Genomic DNA, 21861 nt, shown 5'->3' on the forward strand with positions numbered 1-21861 from the left:
TGTGTCTTTTAAGTATTGTATTAAATGAATATATTTGATTTTCATAAGTCGGTCGCCAGCCTTGGTTTGTTGAACAGCCGCAGCATAGCTCCCCAGCAAAACGAGTTACACCTTGGTTACATTTGGCGCTGTGCGAGCAAGGTGTTTTCTCTGGGTCGGAGCGCTGTGTCTGTTCAACATGCCGGGAGATGAAGCTAGTGCAGGGACCTCACAGGTCATGATACCAGTCTTCATGGGTGCCCCATGGTCACAAAAGTTTAGTGGTGTTGGGTCTGAGCTCAAATTCAGAGACTGGAAACAACAGTTAGAGACTATGTTAAGCCTGCAGGCTTGTTGACGTTGGATTCAACGGATAGAGACACTGCAACTAAAATTTTTGCTGTGCTAGCTAGGCTATATGGGGAGAGTACTTCTATTGCAGCTCTGCGAACCCAGTTTTTTAACTGTAGGCAGGAATCTGGCCAAACCCTTAAATCTTTATCTCCGCTTGTGTGAACTGTTTTCAAGGTTGAAAGAACGGCGGGACTGTCTAGCCAATGAGGACCCCGTCTGGCGCGACCAGTTCATCATGGGCCTAAAGGACGACCATGTGAGACGAGAGTTAAGACAACAGGTGAGGAGGAACCCAGGCCTTTCATTTGAGGATGTGTGGAAGGAGGCGTTGGCCATGGAGGAGGAGCAATTTTAAAGGAGGTCCGGGAACAGATGACTGTCATGACTAAGACTTTGCCAGATGAACTTATAGGAATGACCAAGCACCATCATTTAGGGCACCACACACAATACAGTACATGGCGAAGGCCGGCGCGATTGCCCCCTCGCTCCCAAACTCCTCCCCCCCATGCCCCGTACCAATGGGATGCCCAAGGCAAGCCCATCTGTAATCAGTGTGGGGAGTCTGGACATATTAGTAGGCATTGCCCCCCCAAAGACAGCCAACAGGGTTTTTAGGCTTACCAGTCACTGCGGGTCAAGTGGCAGGGCACTTCCAAAATGCACTTCATAGCAGGGCCTGGGTAGCGGGTTCTTGCCCTTAAGTCTAAATGGAGTCTGGAGTCTACAGTAAATCCCCCCCCTGGGGATTTGAAAAACTGTTCCAAACACACATCTCAATCTCTGCTAGTTTTTGTCCCAGAAACATATATGTGGCACCATTAGAAACCTTTTGGTTTTACCTAGTTTCCAAATATATATTCTAAAAGAGAATATATATATATATATATATATATATTAATGGCACTTCGTAAAAACAATAAAAGAAAATCCTAGGATTTCAGTCCTCTCACCTGAAACTAACATCTGCATCACTCACTAAGTGACCTATTTAGTCTGACTTTTTTCCAATTTGTAGTAAAACTACATAACATTTTTTAAAGGTATCCTATGCAGGATTGGCGATTTCATCGCCGGTTTCGCTTTCACTTTTCATTTTCGCTCGTTTTATGCTTGCATATTTCTCTGCAGAGCTTCCCCTACAGCTTTAGCGTGTATATTTGACAAAACTATCAATCGGTCAGTCTACCGTGCCTTTTCATGAGACTTTACATGACACTTCCTGGAGTAGAGCATGGGTGCGTGCCCGGTGTCTCCTGAAGTTGCAAGTGTGGTTTTACCGCTACAAAAAAAACACTGTTCGACCGGTAATGACTCATTTAATCATATATAACAGTATGGAACGAATTGATTAACTGAAAAACGTTGCATAGTATACCTTTAATGTTCTTTTTACTTATATGGAGCCAACACCGTTGTTTTCAAGGTACAAACTTCAAAAGCCTTAGCTAGAAATATTTATGGGGCTCTATTATCAGGATCAAATGGGCATTGTCACTAGTCACTCACGCAAGTTTCTTTGGGGGCGGTCCTAGCGCAAAAGGCTATAATAGACCTCTGAAGTTCGCCTACAAAAAAGCTACCATCTTTGCCCATATAAGGAGTTACGGTATCTGACGATTTTTCCTATGGGAAATTAACATGGGGATTTGGAAATATCACACCTGTTAAACTCTCGCGGGGATGACAAAATCCGAAATTCAGGTGTTTTCCTGAACACACTTTTGTCCTCTGCCTTCGAGAGGATACTGTGGTCTCCGGTGCGCGAAGGCGGCAGACTTTGATTTTTGCTACCCCAGAGCTAACTTGCTATGCAACTTGCCATTCAGTTAGTTAGCCAGTTAGCTCTGGGGTAGCAAAAATCAAAGTCTGCCGCCTTCGCGCACCGGAGATCACAGTATGCACAAGAAGGCAGAGGACAAAAGTGTGTTCAGGAAAACGTCTGCATTTAAGACTTTATCGTCCCCGCGAGAGTTTAACAGGTGCGATAATTCAAAATCCCCATGTTATTTTCCCATAGGAAAAATCGCCAGATACCGAATTTCAAAGATGGCAGCTTTTTTGTAGGCGAACTTCAGAGGTCTATGACTGCGTGAAAAGTGAACATTGCCAGTGGCGTCACCAGCCGATTTTACCGGGGCTTCAGCCCGGGGTAATTTGAGCCGAGCCCGGGGTAAATTTTTGTAATGCTTGAATCTATCAGCCAGTTTCAAAATCAACCAGCATTTGCCTGGTGCTAAATGTTGAGCACCACCAGTAGTAGGCTAAGCAAGCTATCGATTGGCATCACAATACAACACTAGCTTCACGTTTCTACATGGGCTAGCCCAGTGTTTGTTTCTCAATCTATGGGTACCGGGCCGCGAGAAGATTATTACCATCGGGCCGCCGGCCGACTCTCTCTGCCTTCTCCGAGAGACGCACCATGCGGCCGCGGCCGCACCCATTCTTTTCGGTCATATTGCTGCGAGATATTTTCGCATAGAAATAACAGGCATATCATATGAAACTACGTAACCTGGCCTTTACAGTGGCACTAGCCACTAGTTTCTATGATGAACGGTTCGCGAGATACTTTGCGTTGAAAATTACAGTTACTGTACAAAAATGAATCACAGGCAGTTCTGCGTCATACCCATTCTTCTCTGTGAAATATCTCATGATTTCGTTACTGCCCTATGGCAAACTGCATATCAAAATAAACAGGAGATCCTACTGATTCCAATGGCGTATAGAATGTATCTGTATAATTAGCGGTGATCACGAGAAATCCTTTTTTGAAATCACAATCACATCACATTTCTGCATTTTTTCATACATCCCCATTTCCCCCACTTCAAAATAATTTATTTTTCATATCAGAGGTTGTATTCAGACCCCTGTTTGTCATATAGCCATGGCAGATGCTTGATATGAATCGTTGGTAGGACTATGTTTGTCTACACACATTCTGAGAGGAGCAGATGAGTGTAGGCTAGGCTTAAAAGTTCAACTTCGAAAAGGAAAATTGTATGTTTTGATTTAGACCTAATAGGCTATGCTATATCTACTCAGACTCCTTGTCATCCACTGGTAGTAGGCCTAGCTGTGTGTCCCTGGACAGTGTAAGCTTATGGGTAGTTGTAACAGCTATAGTCAGATAAGCCTAATTTTTCTCTCAATAGTGCTCTTCCTATAGGCTATCTTGTGTTCCTTGTAAAAAATACAATGTAGGAGTATAACATTATATTTTACAGTAATAGGCTACTGTAGATCCTCCATTGCCTTCTTCATTTCGCGCACCCCTTAATGTCCCCTTAAAAAAATTTCAGTTCAATTTCATTGACACTATAGGGGCTTAGCCCAGGTTGTCCTTAAAGTCTAGAAACGCCCCTGAACATTGCGCTTGGCGCAAAGTGAAAAGGGGTTGTCTTAATTTAGTTAATTAGTTGTGGGTGTCTTTTGGGCGTAGCATGCAATAAACCAATTAGATTCCACACTCTCATTCCCTTTAAAAGCCTGGCGCATTGTTCAATGGCCTGTTGGTATTATCATGGCGGATTTATCTGGGCGTCTACTCCAGAAGAGACCGACTTGCTCGTGCGTGAGGCATGGGCGGCGCGTAATGGAGGCTTGGGAAGGAGCCTTCCCAAATGTTATGCTGGAAAATTGTGAAAATAATGTACACGATGTGAGAATATTATTTTCTAACACGAATAGTTCCGGTCCTTGATGATGAGTGGCTGACTCGCGTTCGATGCTGTTATAAAAACCAACACAAACATACACCTTGACCGCATTTCGTTAATGCACTACCACAACTTGCACTAAAGTTAAAGTGGCTGCGTCTCGATGTTGCATGGCAACCATTCATATTGGCGGAAGAATGATTATCTATGAATATCGTTACATTTGTCGTTGCTGTGCCTTTGTTTCATGAAATCAGATCGACATATTACCGTTTTAGAAAAGCAAGCTTATGACTTAAATAGATGATTTCAGAATGAACGCAGTAGCCGCAGCAGTAGCCAGAAGCCAGTTCTCACTATTGATCATTATCATTATTTCATTTCCCTTGTGTGTGTGTGTGTATTCACACCAAATTGGCATGCCATACCGTACCCACCCAATATGCACAGCATCCCATTAGCTGCCTGACATCAGGCTATTTACAGTTTTCTATTTTAAGAAAAAGTCTGTCAACACGTTATCAAAATTAACTTAATGCGCTATAGAGCTATATCCACGCGCACATTTCGTCTGAACAGGAGAGATTACGCACGCAGGCGCGCAACTAGGCTACTTGTTGTTTTCTTTTACTCCGCTATCAGCACACAATGTGAAGCTAATTCACTAACTCAATAGCCTACTCATCATGGATATCGCAAGTTCTTTTAAACAAACAAAACAGAAAGGATGGAGGATGGAGGCAGCTAGAGGAGTTATTCCAGATGCAATGACAAGGTAGACAGTTGTCAGAACGCTACAGCAGTTTAATGCAAGACGTTAAAGGTACCAGAACAAAACTAAAGGTAACTTAGCCATAGGGCTGTGTAATGTTGTCTAAATGAGCAGGTCAGTGTTAGACGTTATTGTTGTATTATTGCATGTGGATGTTGTTATGCTATGTATGCCACTTTTTGCTGACCAATACACGAACCTAAAACCGAGAAACGGACAAATATTATTTAATTATATTCCGGCTGCACGCTCCTGCTGATGAAAGAAGTAGGGTGTGTGCGCGCGCACTGTGCAGTCTTCCATATCCCCAAGCCTCATGCGCTCATAAAATAGCCTTTCAGCTATGCGTGAGTGATTTCCGACTAGGTTTTTCCTGGTCAGTGGCGCACTTACTTTCTGCATCCATATATTAGCGACTGGCAAGCTTTGCGCCGGACCACACCTCTTCTCTTCACTGACACGCCCGTTAGGGCGCAATATCATCTCCTATTTAGAGAACGTACATTTGCGCTGGAAAAATGAAGGATGCGCTCGCAGAGAATAGTAATTATAGGTCGCGCAAGTGGCGAAAGCTCATTGCGCGGTCGGCAAAATAGGGCCCATAGTGTGTTTTTTACCTTTGACTTTTGAAAATCGTTTTTTTGAAATAGTTTTGAATTATAATTTAAAAAGTAATTTCATTACATCCACTTTACTCTCATATAATTATTGTGCTGCTATGCAGCAAGCCCACTAAATACTGTGTTTATCCATTCTCTGTAGTCTTTTAAGGGACAGTCCCTGTTTACTATCTTGCCAAGTGAGTAGACAGACTGACTTGTCATTGTGATATTGATTATTTCTTTATTATTACATCTCTAAAGGTACAGCATGAAAATGGGATAATTCATTGAACAACAAAATTTTTTCTACAGTCAAACATTAGTCAAACATTAGTCAAACATGTCAGCCAGACTTGCTTAATCTAAGTAAAGAAACAACAACAATATTAGAAAAGGACAACACTACGCATAATAGCGTATTGCATTCACAAAGCTTGTTAATTCAGAAAAGCAGACTGAGTGACACAGGTTAAGACCGACAACCAATACTACAGTTTTTTTCAATCGCTAACAAGCGTTTGTCCATTCATTTGACACATTTTCAAAACTCTAAACACAGACTCTCACCTACAAAACACAATTGGCCAAATGGATCATTTTCCTCTCAAAAGCACATTCCATGTTGTTACACCACATTTTGTTACATACACTAACTCGTCATTTCTCTGCACACACTAACTTTACCAAAACACTGGAAACCTGACTCAAAATGAAGTTATTTTGTCAAAGAATGAAGCTTGTTTTCACTTCACAAGATACATGCAGTCAATCAGAGTACACTAGGTTTCAAAATACTGGCTACTGTTTACATTACAAAAACTGCATAGACTTGTATGTTTCAGTTTTACAGGTATTTGCATGCAAAACATGCAATCCAGCATTTTTACACAAAATTTCTTGGTTGGGAACTGTATGTCCAGATGTAATGTTCACATTCAAATGCATTCCAGTAAAAAGCCATTTTTTTTTTTTTTTTTTACTGTTCACTAGGCCTACAGGAGGTGCAGTATAAATACTGTTTACAGTAGACTATGATAGAACAGAAAAAGTTTTACAGCATTGCAGTGAACAAAATATCCATGAAACACAAGAGCATTCTGAGCAAAGAAACAACAGCAAAAAGCCCAGATAAAAAAGGGGGTGGAAAAAAAAGCACAATATTACTGTGTCTAATCTCTGCATCTGCTCCTCTCAGTGCTCCTGCACCTCTCACTGCATCTCTCACTGGGCCTGCTCTTCTCCCTGGGCCCCTTACTCTTACTCTTCCTCGTCCAGACATTACAGTATTTGTCTTTTTCTGTTTCTGCTTCCAAAAACATCACCTCCTCTTTTTACTGTGTAAGTGTCAATGTAATAGAGAGAAATACCCCCTGTCACTGAGTCTAAGATAGACGGGAATCAGCTGTGGTTGGCCCAATTTACCCAACATAAATCATCTGTGTGTCAATTATTCGATTGTTTGTTTATTATCAGCTGAGATATATTGCTTTTGAATTGATAACATTGCAGAAGCAGAGGTTTTTATACTGTATCTAAGGTTTTGAATATTGTTTTAACTATTGTGGGATGTTGTGTGTTAACATTCGAAAATAATACAAAAACGATCCATTATTTTGTTGGGAGGTATAGTTTGTCTGTTAAGAAAAATGTAAGCATTGTGAAAATGTATTCACTGACTGCATACTGTGTGAAAACAACATGAAATGTGTGAATGGTATGGCCACAAAAGACCGATGCTGTGCTAACTGTGTTTAGAGTTTTGAAAATGTGTCAACTGAATGGACAAACGCTTGTTAGCGATTGAAAAAAACTGTAATATACATTCCCAGAGTAAAATGCCTTGTCTCTAAGAGATCTTTTCTTTGTCTCAAGGAATTAATCAGGTCTTATTGAGATATCACCTGTTTTTCCCCAAAGTATGAGAAATAAGAGAGGAATAGAATAGGGGCAGCTGTGGCCTACTGGTTAGGGCTTAGCCATCTACCCCTCACTGCTCCCCGAGTGCCGCTGGTTGGGCAGGCAGCTCACTGTGTAATTCACCTCACTGTGTGTTCACTGTGTGCTGTTTGTGTTCACTAATTCAGTTAAATTGGGTTAAAAGCAGAGAATGAATTTCCCTCACGGGATCAAAAAAGGATATACTTAGATTGAGAAGAAATGTGGGGGAAAACTGAAAAGGACAACCTAGGATGATAACGATAATGTTGGCGATGAATTGGAGTTGTTTTGTGTAATGTATTGGGATTTGTGTTGACATACACTATATTGCCAAAAGTATTGGGTCACCTACCTTGACCCCCATATGAACTTCAGTCACATCCTATTCTTAATCCATAGGGTTAAGTGATATCTGATATCTGTCCACTCTTTGTAGCTATTACAGCTTCAGCTCTTCTGGGAAGACTTTCAATAAGGTTTAGCAGGAATTTTTGAGCATTCTACCAGAAGCACATTTGTGAGGTCACACATTGATGTTGGACACTGGCTCTCAGCCTGCGCTCTAATTCATCTCAAACGTGTTCTGTTGGGTTGAGGTCAGGACTCTGTGCAAGCCAGTCAAGTTCATCCCCATAAAACTCTGTCATCCATGTCTTTATGGACCTTGGTTTGTGCACTGGTGCACCGTCATGTTGGAACAGCAAGGGGCCATCCCTGAGCTGGGCTTGGCCCCTTAGTTCCAGTGAAAGGAACTCTGAATGTTTCAGCATTAAGCAAGAGATTTTGGACAATTCCATGCTCCCAACTTTGTGGGAAGTTTGGGGATGGCCACTTCCTATTCCAACATTACGGTGCACCAGTGCACAAAGCAAGGTCCATAAAGGCAAGGATGACAGAGTTTGGAGTGAATGAACTTGACTGGCCTGCAAAGAGTCCTGACCTCAACCCAACAGAACACCTTTGGGATGAATTAGAGTGGATCCTGAGAGCCAGTCGCTTCATCCAATATCAGTGTGTGACCTCACAAATGCGCTTCAGAAAGAATGGTCAAAAAATCCCATAAACGCACCCCTGAACCTTGTGGAAAGTCTTCCCAGAAGAGTTGAAGCTGTTATAGCTGCAAAGAGTGGACCGACATCATAATAAACCCTATGGATTAAGGATGAGATGTAACTGAAGTTCATATGTGAGTCAAGACAGGTGAGCGAATACTTTTGGCAATATAGTGTAAAAGCAGATGTATTAAATGTGATTTGCTGTTAAATGTATCTACAAGAAAGCCTTCCAAAGACTAATTAGACCAGCCGCTAACATTAGTGTGAGAACGTGCGGTTCCTGCGTGTTGGCCATGGTACTGATAACATTGCGCTAGCAAATGTACGTACATCTAGCCCTCTGTATTTAGGTCTGAACCGGTCTACTTTTGCGCGACTTCAATTAGTCCAAAATGGAGCATCTTTTATGTCCCTTCTGCCCTTCTACAGTAGGCCACATCTTCTTTCAGTCCCCAATGCATTCCTAAAAACTAAAGATGATAGGGTTTTTTTCTGTTGCTGCCCCTTGACTGGAATAATCTCCCTATAGAAGTCCTGTCCCACTATTCTACCAAATTTAAGACCCACCCATCTATTTCCTTTGGCCTTTGTTGATTTATTTATCTTATTTCTATTTATTTTCAGCATTATATTGACTGGCATCTTTAATTTTACTGTAAATTTTTCTCTAGACCTATAGTAGTAGTAGTTTCAGTAACCATATGTTCTTTCATCTAATCATAATCAGTTTATCATTGTTGTTACTATTTTGTTGCATTTTTTATTTATTTATTTTAATTATAAATAAATAAATATAGTAAGAAAAACAAACATATGCCACTTATATGTTTGTTTTTATTACTGTATTTCATTTATTTCTGTGAGCACCTTAGGTCAATTGCATTGTTTTTATAAGTGGGCTATAAACTTATGTGTGTGTGTGTGTGTGTGTGTGTGTGTGTGTGTGTGTGTGTATTTATATAGTGAGTTTATTATCTCATTAATTCAGAAAACAGCTATTTTTAATGAGATAATAAACTTGCTCATTCAGGAAAAAAAGAAAAATTGTGAATGCAATATGCTTCCGTCTAAAACAACCAAACACCAAACAAAAAGTTTCAACAGGATAGGTAGGACAAATTAAGTTAAGGAATCAAGCAGTTCCATAGCTAAATCATTTTGCAATCAAACCATTCCAGATATCAATTTGCAATGAAGCAATCCCACACCAATTTGTATATGTGGAGCATGGTGTCATTATAAACATACAATTATATATTTATTTTAAAAAATTGGTTACATAGGGATCATAAACGTTTTACTCTTTACTAGACCATTAACATTGTAGTTAATGAAGTGTTTTTTGCTAAATTAGTGATTTCTTACTAGCCAGACCCTTGTAGTTCCGCCATGCTCCGCCAGAGGCGTTTCGCTGAGCTCCACACAAGGGTCTGGACGCGAGGGCAATCCAAACCCCTGCCAGTGATCAAAAAATGAGCAACCAATCAGGACGCCGAAGCGAGTGTTTGATTCAAATAACAATGGCGGCACGCAGCGAGGAGTCTTGTGCTGACATTGATTCTGCTATTTCAACCGTTTTGTCAAATCTATCGAGTATTCATTCTTTAAAAGATTAACAGAGAATAGTTTTGAAGACATTTATTGGTGGCAAGGATGTTTTGTACTCTTCTTCCGACCGGGTTTGGCAAGAGCTTGAAGAAGCCTAGCACGTCATTCAAGATAACAGGCAAGTGGTTTATCAAATCACATGCGAGGATGTTTTACAAGGACCCGCCTTCAGAAATACATCTCCTATCGAGAAGTCCCAGATCCTTGTGTGAAGCAGACAGCGAACTACAGGATCTGGCGAAAGTCAGGTTAACTGCTTACTAGGGTTGGGTATCGTTTGGGTTTTATCCGATACCGGTGCCAAATCGATACTTTTAAAACGGTGCCGGTGCCAAAAGGGTGCCTGAACCGGTACTTATTTTTTTTTTACAATGAAATGGTCTAGCATGAATAGGCTATATGCACGGAAGGCTGTTCAAGTAGGCTACCTCATTTGTTTCCAGCATTAGCTGTGTATCTGCATCTTATCTTATATTTAGCTCCTTATATGTTCACTTCAACAAGATATGGTTACCCCGTAACCCCAATAATAAAAATTTGAACACACACAAAATATGAAATTGAACTGTTATACTCAATTTACTATCAATATCTTATTGCTTCTATGCATAATATATTTAAATGTTAAAACCGCTTGCCATGGGTGCACATACAATGGTAAGCTCTGCTTTCATGTTCATCCAATATAGGCCTAGGTGGCTTGCTATAAGGTAGGCTAAGTTAAAATGGCTTGCCATAGAACTGCCAGGTCAAACATATTTCTGAGTAACGTTGAGGGACTTTCAAGTTCGTTCAGTGTGTTCCCAAATGCTTCAAGAAATATGTCTTCCCTCATAACACGGATTAGTTTTAAACATGTTACATGTGCTGATGTTGAAGTGTTTTGATACCCAGCACAGGCATTTTTTTTTTTTTTTAAAAAAGAGCAACTAGTAGCCAATGCGCTAACATTGGCTACCCCTATGAGCAGCTTAATTAGCGATACCTACGCCGGAGATGGTTAGCCTGTTTGACAGCTCAGGGATATCATTGCAGAGGTATGTTTGTAACCTGCATATTTATGATTTTGCAAGCTAACATTTAGCGTGATCTTCATATTCATTGTGATACTAGGCCTATATTGGCCTAATGCATATGAAAAATAATGTAATTATGTTGTTAAAGGAACACACGTGAAACAACGTTTTCACATTAGGCTACAGTTTGCTGATAACATTTCAAATAGATCCCAGTTAGCTCATTAGCAAGGTTATTGAGTAAAGTAGGCTAATACTGTTGATGTTGTTTCATAGCCTTTTGTGTACTGCGAGATTTTGACAAGTCACATGACATGGGCTCACGTGAGCTCTCAAACACTGTCCACTAATCTACGGTAGTGCTGCATCCCTCTGCTTTAAAGGGATATTCCGCCATTTTTGGAAATACGCTCATTTTCCACCTCCCCTCGAGCAAAACAATCGATATTTACCTTGCTCCCGTTCATCCAGCCATTCTGTGAGTCTGGCGATACCACTTTTAGCTTCAGCCTAGCATAGATCATTGAATTGGATTAGACCATTAGCTTCTCGCCTGCTAGCTTCATGTTTAAAAGTGACTAAGATTTCTGGTAATTTTCCCATTTAAAACGTGTCTACTCTCAAGTTAGAAAGTGCAATAAGACCAACTGAAAATGAAACCTGGCGTTTTTCTAGGCTGATTTGACATGGAACTACACTCTCATCTGGCGTACTAATCAAGGCAACTTGCAAACGTACCATAGGCACAGTGATATCGTACGCAGCATCTGAAAATAGTCCCCATAGACAACAAGCAGAAGTAGTGCCAGTAGTTTGTAAGTTGCCTTGATTATTACGCCAGATGAGAGTGTAGTTCCATGTCAAATCAGCCTAGAAAAACGCCAGGCTTCATTTTCAGTTGGTCTTATTGCACTTTCTAACTTGAGAGGAGACACGTTTTAAATGGGAAAATTACCAGAAATCTTGGTCACTTTTAAACATGAAGCTAGCAGGCGAGAAGCTAATGGTCTAATCCGATTCAATGATCTATGCTAGGCTGAAGCTAAAAGTTGTATCGCCAGACTCACAGAATGGCTGGATGAACGGGAACAAGGTAAATATCGATTGTTTTGCTCGAGGGGAGGTGGAAAATGAGCGTATTTCCAAAAATGGCGGAATATCCCTTTAAGCATCTAGTGTTTATGTTGGCTAGCTGTATCTGGATGTGGTGCTATCAGAGCAAGACGTTAGATATGGCGCATGACGTGCAGTGATGCATCGTATTTAAAAAAAAAAAAAAAAGCCATTTAAATGAAGCACCGAAATGAGGCACCGAAATTCACGTTGTTATTCGGTATGGTTACTTCCGTTTGCGTCGGCACCTCCTTACTAGACCCCTCTTTCGGTACCCAACCCTACTTTTTACAGCTTTAAAACATTCTTGGTACTCAGGGCTGTTCAGTTGCTTATCTTGCTGCACCCACGACAGAAGCCTGGACTGCTGATTCTGGTCAATAATCCCATTGTTGTGGAACTGATTCACTATTTCTTTGCTGCCCACTTTATAGTAATGCTTGGTGTCCTTCCCAGTCAGATCATTCGTATTTATTTGTTTAGAAGGGAGGCCTGAGAAATTAAATGTTTAAAGAAACATACTTTGAATATTTCACTTTTAATACTTTTTATGTGATTTGAATGCATAGTTTTTTTTTCAATCTATCTATCTATTTATCTATCTATCTATCTACAGTATCTATCTATCTATACGTCTGTCTGTGTGTCTGTCTGTCTGTCTGTCTGTCTATGTGTTCCATGCCTAACTCTCGAACCACTCATCCGACTGACCTAAATTTTTACACAGGTATTACTAATGACATGCGTGAGTGCAGTGCAAAGATTGGTCGTTTTTGGACAAAAAATGACAAAGATATCATTAAATTAAGCAAAATACTATTCTACCGCAATACCACAATTCCCCCGCTCTCCACACTAGCCACGCCCCTTCTCACTCTCACTCCAGCATAGAAACAAAAAAGCCCATTTCGCTGACAAACTCACATGTTGCCTTTCATGGCAATTACGATGTCTCATGTAAACAACGGACCGTTTCAAGATTGTTCATGTTGGATAAACATGCTGAGTCCGACACACATGCACCCATGTTGGTAAGCAGACTGTTAAAGTAACGTAATGTTGCATAGGCTACTCATCAACCGCGGTTGCCTAGCGGTTCTGTTGCCTGATCAGGTTGCTGATCTTGCAACATTATGCCGACACACACGTCGGTAGCATTCTGTTAAAATTTGCATTTAAAACAGTCAAACTTGACTCTATCTGGACATCGGCTATGGGCATAGCATTCATTCAAACATCACTTCCGAGTTAATAGCACTGGCATAGCCATGGTCGTGCGGTTAGCTTTAGGCTATCATTTCCCACCGCCGTCACGTCATCCGGCACTAATCTTCCTTGTACGCCGCTATTAAAAGTATTACGGTTCCCCATTGACTCCCATTGATTCCGATTAACCATTTCGAATGAAAACATCAATTATGTGCTGAAACCATGGAGGTATTATAAGAACTGGAGAAAGTGAACAAGTCCCGCCCCCATTCATTTCAATGGGAATGCTAGGCTAGTGAAAATTGCCAAAATTGAACGATTTTTTCAGGCTTCAACATGGCGTTTCTAGGGGCTTGTTTCCGGTGCCGTTTTACTTAGCCAATTAAGTGCCAGGTTACTGATTGACATAAGGTACAGAAGGAGAGCTCGTGCCCACACTAAGCTCGTGCATGAGCTGAGAGTGGAACAGTCACCAATCAGCATGAGGAAAACGCAGGGAAAACGGCACCGGATATGATGTATTTCTGGAAAATGGCGATGAGGAAGTGCCTTGCTAATCGGCGAAGCTAATCAGTCAAATCCTGACCCCCTGGCTGAAACAAACGCCGCTGACATATGACAGTAACCATTTCACTTTGATAATAACCTACATTTTTGTCGGACATAATACAGCAAGAATTTCGAAATTTTATCGACGCAACGTGGAGAAACTTAAGGGAGAACAAAAACATTACATCCGTGACCTATGTTCAATGGGATTCCCCATTGACCCTTGGTCACGAAAAATGGCAGCCGTTATTTCTTAAATGTCAGAGTAATGACATTCAAAATGGTACCTTAATAATACACCACCATTCAAAAAGTAACGAAGTATGAAAAGAAAAACACAATTTATCACATGGATCACCCAAACGACTTTGTGCCAATTTTCAACCGCGCAGCTTTTAATATCATAATAATGGGTGTGAAATATTCCTTAACCACTAGATGGCGGCATGGCACAGCGCACTTTGCATGACCATAGACCTAAAAGAAATGGACAAACAGACTCCGTTGTTCTCGATGGAAGGGGGCTGAGACAAAATTCCGTTTACTTTCCGTAGTACTGCGCAGACTCGTACTCAGTTTGTGACGTTAGCCTGCTGTAACTCGTCTGATAGATCGAAAACCTCTGAAATTGTTAACGTTCGTTTTTTAATATTATTATTAAACTTGCCTCTACTTGCCTCTAGGTAATGCTTTACCATATCAAACAGTAGGTTACCGTAGGCTACACGCATTTTCACTGATCTTGCGAATGACTCTCCGTCATGGTTTTCGTGCAGGCTCACTCAGCTTCTTATCCAAACATTACGGGCGAACGTTAGCTTCCCTACAACAGACATGCTAAAATACTTCTTTACGGGAAACCAACGTAATATACGGGGAAGAAGTGAATTAATTTTGCCTTCGATACCCTATATAGAATACACAGAAGCTATAAGGGAGACAAAGGGCACATGTTACATGAAGTTATGGGATCGCAAAAAAATCTGAAATCTATGGCCATCCAAGGGAGTTAGCAGAGCGTTGATCACCAGCTCATTTCGTGTTTCTACTTCCGGGAATATGCCTGCCCCCTTGTCAGAGAATGTCTAATAAGGGGAGAAGGACCACTTGCTAAATACTTCCGCATGGTACTGCAACTAGAGGGCGATCGCGAGCAAGTGATGAATGAATGGGTAGCAATGGAGCTGAACCCCCCAATACCACATTTGTCTTTATATAATTTTTTCTCCTGAAATTGCATTAATGCATGCGATGCAGGATAACTTGACTTGACAATTAGCTGACCAATGCAATTTTCAATATTTGTTGTTATTCCTAAAAAACCTTTCAAAGTTTTCATGTCACGTGACACAAAAGCGAACCACTTTACGGCCATAGACCTAAAAGAAGGTTCAGCTTCACGACGTCGTCGTAATCGGTCGCGATTTCTCGCTGACCAATCAGCATCCATGAGCTAAATGCTAGCATGTTACGCGGAAAGGAGCCCATCCTATGAAAAGCAGAAAGGACATGAGTGACTTTTTATTTCATTTCCAGTGGAAAACCTATGCTCAGGTAGCTACTACGACAATGTAAAAATGAAAAAAACGAGTTTTAGCCGCTTAGCTCCATAGACCACAATTCATTTATCATTTGCTCGGCAGCGCCCCTAGCGGAATTTCAACAGATTGCAGGAACAACCCGGTACAATGGAGTTAATAGAAAGTGGACCGGCTCTCCCTAAAGGGGCTCTGCCCCTTGTGCATGACACAGCAACCATGACACAGGAAGTAAATGGCTGCTGTGTCATGCAAAGTGTGCTGTGCCATGCCGCCATCTAGTGGTTAACACTAGAAGCGCCGCGCCGTTCTGACCCACTTATACCTAGAAGCGCCGCGCCCCGGTCATTTGACCGCTTTGACGACCTACTAGAAGCGCCGTGCTGTTGTGAACTACTTAAAGCGCGGCGAGGCGGTCAAAAGACTGCTTAGTCCTTAGACTGGGAGGCTGTTACTTACACATAATGATCGCTAGATGGCACTTCGTGCACGAATCAAATCGTTTGGTCATAAATTCAGTTTGCACTAAGCCATGTGTCATTCATGTCAGACCGTGTTGTTGATAGTCTGTGGTTGTTTGTTTCATTATGACACACAGCACGTTTGAGTTATCTGTTCATGTATTTGTGTTGATTTGTGTTGTTTGAGGTAAACACTTTGGAAGAGTTCTTGAACAAACCTTAAGCAAACTTGACTTTCAACTAAAATGCTCTAAAAGTGAATGTGGCTAGTTCTAATTCACTCCCCAAATTCACTTCTATTCATTTAATAGGTACTAGCCAATATGTTCGCGCCGCCGAAAATGATCGGACCTGGTCACCTGGAACAAAGAGCCTAACAGTCTGGTTTCGATTACACAGTAGCCAGGATTTCATGCCGCATTTTACAGGCTACCGTGGCTACTTTCTAAAACAACTTTCATTCATTTAGGGAGAAGCATCTTATAGGGTCTAGCTACCTCGGAGGGAGGGAGATAGAGAGAGCTATGCTGAGCAGGCATAGGCGTGAGAAGTAGCATATTTTAAAATAATGAGTGAATGATATTCTCCGTTTTGCGAATGTGTAGGCTATGTTTGCGATGTCTGCTGAAAAAAAGCTATAGGCCTATTGTTTCTATAATTTGCTAACTTCTATGTGAATTCGAGATTCAGCATTGTAACACACATTTTCACTTGTCTGATGAGCAGAGCTGTAGCTCACTGGTTAGAGCTTCGGCTTGAACATCCAAGGGTTGCTGGTTTGATTCCCAACCTATTCATGACGGAAGTTCTTTTGAACAAGGCATCAGTAAAGTAGGCTATATTCAATTCTTTTCTATTCACATAACTACACGCACGCTGGCGAATTCGAACATTCTGAAACGCGCATATGCGATGAAACATTGCGCATTCTTCCACGAGTTGCCTAAACAGCCAGCCTACAGCCTAGTATAGGCCTATGCAGGGGACAGATAGATGGGGTGGGGGTGGGTAGGCAGTTAATTGTCCTCAATGCCTCGGTGATGTCTGTAGCCTAAGTAGCCTAGACGAGTGTATGGGGGAGGGGGGATGATCGGTTTCAAATAGGCTGCAATGGATAGTGTGTTATGTATAGACCCCGAAGCCATTTGCTTTGAGAACGGCTGGCTAATGAAGTTGTTGGCTGGCTAGCTGGCTCAGCCAAAACCTTAATGCAGCCGCCACAGTTTTCATGACTGATAATGGCTTTAGTTACCACTTCATGTCTACAGATGTGTATATTGTATTAGATATCAACACACAATGTTATTGTATTGTTTTGGACAACGTTCTGCATGTTTCACTTCAATGTAGACTGCATGCGTTCATTGCGTTGTGAACAGCGCAGCAATCTCTGGAAAGGAAACGGTGGAAGTCGCAGCAGTAGGCTAGCCTAATAGCCTATCACGTTCAATGCTGTAAATCCATCTGTTCCAGAATATTTGGTTCATATCATCAATCTTTGGTTTTGGTGTTTGTGCAACCGGGCCCTGACGATTTAACAAAAGTCTGAGTAGCCCTACGTAGGAATTAGGAAAGTAGCCTATGTAAGGTGAGATCAAAATCAGGCTACTTTGTTTGCTTCTTTTCCCCATGTCATTTTCATTGGTCGTCAACTCACTGTGAGTCCTGTGTATCGTAGCAACGAGCACAATACTGATGTGGTGTGTCCAGTGCAGTGGGAAAATCTCATCATCGTTTATTTTTTCGCGTGTCACTATGATATAATTATTTTTAGATGCAAAAAGTCTAACTGGCTTAGTCAAAGTTTGTCAGATGGCGGCTCAATTTGGCTCAGCAAATGATTGGCTGGCGAAATTATTTTTCGTTAATGGTAGGCCTAAACAGTATTGTGATTCATCCGTTTATTTCAGATAGTTTGTTATTAAAAACCATTAACAAAAAATAATTGTTTGTCGACGTTGAAAAACAGTCAATAAATTCAATCAATATGAGATTCTGTATTTCACTCCTGCCAAGATGTGAACCCGGGTCTTAAGAGTCATTGCACGAGAAAACCAGGCAAAACCAACAGGAGGTAGGAAGATGGGGGTCGGCCAAATCGGCTCATACTTTGTATATGTGATAAGTATGTGGAACTATGAACAGCCATATACTTAAAACCCTCGAACTCTTTTTTGTTGTGGAGTTCTGGGGCCCCTCTCAGAGAACCTCAAAAATCCAACAATTCATGGCTGAAAATGACTGAATTTGTCATTTCTACCCTGATTATCCTGATAAAGATATGAACATGAGCTTTATGTGTCCATAGAGCTTAGGTAGAATAGTTTTAAAGACCAAAAGGTGCACTAGGGGGTTATCTGCACCACTGAAAGCAGAATTTTCATCCCTCTCAAATTGGTCATTTTTAGGAGGCATTATCTCACATTCGCAGTGGCTTTGGTGGATGGTTTTACTGTTGCTGGACAGAGGAACATCTTCTGATTCAAAAACAATTGTCGTCTAATTGGGCCACACATAATGTGCGCCGTGCCAGGAGGGTCTTTACGGGGGTTTTTCGGGAATTTAATCGAGTGAAAAGATTTTTTTTTTTTGTAATCACTGCGGTCAAATGACCGCAGCCCGGCAGTTCTAGGTATATCTAGGTCAAACCTACACGGCGCTTCTAGTAATACGCGTCAGCAGTCAAATGACCGGCGCTTGGCGCTTCTAGTGTTAAGGAATATTTCACACCCATTATTATGATAATAAAAGCTGCGCGGTTGAAAATTGGCACAAAGTCGTTTGGGTGATCCATGTGATAAATTGTGTTTTTCTTTTCATATCGTGGGTACGGGTTGAGAATGCACCTTCTCCCGCGGGACTCCCGAAGAGATCCCGCAGGCCGTCAAGCCGATTTGTTTCGAGGCTAAGGCAATGTACCCAAACAACCACCAGGTGGCAGAAAGTTTCATTCCGCATTTCAACGGCATTTAATGATGAAGACCACATATCCGTCAATAGTCGACTCCTTAATCTCATTTAATCATTACAATGAAGGTGATGACTGGCGAAATTATTCAAACGACGTTTCAATGAACCATTGTTGAAATGAATGAAAATGGTTATAGAAAATCGCCTACAGCCTAACGCCAACACAGCTGATTCTTTGATTGATTCGAAGCTGTTTTTATGTAGGGGATGGGTAAACTGGCGCGCTACAAACATGCTACCAATCAAATGTAATATTAGTAGGACTAGCCTACTTAGACACTTTAGTCATAGGCAATGTTGCCATGTTAATTTGGGCTAGAAGTGCTTGCTTGTGGCGCTCCTGTCCGCTGCTTCTCCCGAATTGTGTGGCAAATTTGTCAACAATCAGCTTAAATGTCAAATCATATTTATTTCTCTTTGTCGCCATGGTATTGGGGGAAACGCGGAGAAACGAGATGGTCAGTCCTCGTATTTTTTCTTCGCGTATCGTTATAAGAAATATATAAGTAATAGGCTAAAGTCTTCTTCCGTATTGAACAGATATGGGACGCTCTTTGTTCCGTATTTTAAGGAACTACTCAATGCACACACACTACAATGAAAAACACACAAAGAAAACACTAAACATATAGCCTACAACCTAATGACACTTTAATGCAGCGTTTCTCAAACTATGGGCCGCGAAACGTGGAGACTGCTGCTGGTCCGCGAGACATGGAGTGAAAGTCCGGTGCTTCATCTAATAATTTGCTGCGCAACCGCGGACCGACAGAAAAAGAAAGCAAACGTTGCTGCTATCGGGAGGAAATGCTTGCTAATTTGATGTGTTTAAACATAGAGCCATACAATTAGGTGTGTCTGTTATTAGAAAAAGAAAGCAAACGTTGCTGCTATCGGGACGAAATGCTTGCTAATTTGATGTGTTTAAACATAGAGCCATACAATTAGGTGTGTCTGTTATTACGATAATTTTGTTGATTAAAGGTTTCTAATGGTGTTTCTATAATATGATAAAAGCAGAGATTGAGATGTGTGTTTGGAACAGTTTTTCAAATCCCTCGGGGGGTATTTAGACTCCAGGGTGTTAAGCACTCATTCACAACTGTCCCATCGCTAAATGCTCTCTTGTGTTGCGTGATCACACAAGTATACCTGTCATAGTGTGCTTTTAATTTGATAGGCCTAATTATTATCTCCGCCAAGGAGGTTGTTTTCATCGGGGCTCAGTGTGAAAGGAACAGGTCAACCCCGCGATTAGGGGTGTGTGACTGATGACTTATTTGGCAAGGCTATCATTAGGCTTACTATGCATGGCTGTAGGCAGCTAGGCCACTGAGATCTGGACCTCATCGGTTTTGAGAGCTGGAAATACATGTGTTTGCTAAATATCGGTATATTGTTGTGCATGTTGCGTTCGCGACTCGGGGAAGTGAAAGCAGTTCTGTATAGACATTGCAAGTTTTCATGGTGATCATCAGCGCAGCTGTAGCTGATTGTGAAAGCCGATTGGAAATACATACGTTTAGAGCGAACGTTTCAACTATGTTTGCCATGGTAGACAAAAACACTCAAATAAAACAATAGCCTAAAAAATAACTGTAGTGCGTAATGGACACGGCTCTATATCCTAAATAATTTTCGAGGTTCGCCATTTGGTAATATGACCTATCCTTACTGACAATAATTTTGAGAGAGAGAGAGAGAGAGAGAGAGAGAGAGAGAGAGAGAGAGAGAGAGAGAGAGAGAGAGAGAGAGAGAGAGAGAGATTCATGCATGCTGCATTACCGTGACCCTATACCTTGTGGGTGTTTTTTGTCTCATTGGAATACAGCAGGACAGGATGCCTTTTATCTATCAAACGCAAAAGCTGAGATTGTTGGAAGGACTAGGCTACTCAACAAACTTGTTTTTCGTTTCTGGGAGATCTCGTTATCGTTTTGAATTGTCGGATTTTATACTTATTGGATGAACAAAGTCCATGGATTTGCTATTAGTCAGGTAGAACTTTGTGGAATTTGGGCATAAGTGTGACATAAGGTACTAATGCAATTTTTTTGCATAAATTGATAGTTTAGGGGGTGTCCTTTCAGAATCTGATGGGTGCCGCTCCGGCACCCTTGAGCATTTTCTTTAAAATGACATCATCTGCCACACCCCTTTTTTATCATAGAAAGTCGTCTGAATATACATTAACATATAAACCCATCATGTATGGTATCAAATTAAAGCTCTTCTCATGCAGGAATCAGCTTTGACCATCAAAAAGATGAAAAAAAATAGTTCAGGTCCCTTCAGAGAACAAAATACCATTTGCAAAGTGACCTTTAAGGTCAGATTACGTTCCTTTTTGCCGCATAATAGCTAACTCTAAATCATGTCATATTTTGGTATTAAATTGAATAAATGATGGAACTGCCATTTAGCCTAATACAGTGATTCTTAACCACAGGGCCGCGGCCCAGACTTACGGTGATTCTTAACCAGAGGGCCGCAAGAAATTTTCAGTGTTGCACCTGTTGGCCGCAAGGGCCGCGGTACTGGGTAGATTATCAAATGAAGACATCAGAGATATGTAATGCATGAGACTTAATTCCATTTACCAGAGGTGGAAAAGTCCAGCTTCAGAAAGTAAAAGTCCTACCACATATCTGTGCCAACCACTCACTCAAACCAGCTGATTCTATTTAACACAACTCTTCAGCCAGGTCAAGCAGCTAATTGATGAGATCACCTGTTAAGTGCCAATACATGATTGGACTTTTACTTTCTGAAGCTGGAGTTTTCCACCTCTGCCATTCACCTTGTGGGTATATCCGTATCGAGGATATGTACTGCAAATGCTGCTAGCTACGTTAGCACATTGTCGTTATACCTATGCACTCACAAGAATCCTTACAAAACTGCTGGGATTCTGACACTACACATTTCACTAAAGGGGAGACTTGCCCAACGTGTTAGAATGAATGGATGGCCAGAAGTTCATCGCCAGAAAGCTACCATTAAGTGAATCCAGCCATGTCTAAAAACAA

At 41.3% G+C, this 21861-nt stretch overlaps 1 protein-coding gene across 1 annotated transcript in view; it reads right to left on the reverse strand.

Moving 5' to 3' along the window:
• Positions 1 to 12203: 12203 nt before the first annotated feature.
• LOC134062039 (uncharacterized) overlaps positions 12204 to 21861 on the reverse strand; it is a 42037-nt gene continuing 32379 nt past the window's right edge. Inside the window, exon 9 of the mRNA XM_062517910.1 lies at positions 12204 to 12597. Within this exon, the coding sequence (XP_062373894.1) occupies positions 12332 to 12597 (266 nt within the window). The 3' untranslated portion in view covers positions 12204 to 12331. The remainder of the gene's footprint in view (positions 12598 to 21861) is intronic.

Source organism: Sardina pilchardus, chromosome 17 (genome assembly GCF_963854185.1).
Source record: "Sardina pilchardus chromosome 17, fSarPil1.1, whole genome shotgun sequence".
Classification (NCBI taxonomy): domain Eukaryota; kingdom Metazoa; phylum Chordata; class Actinopteri; order Clupeiformes; family Clupeidae; genus Sardina; species Sardina pilchardus.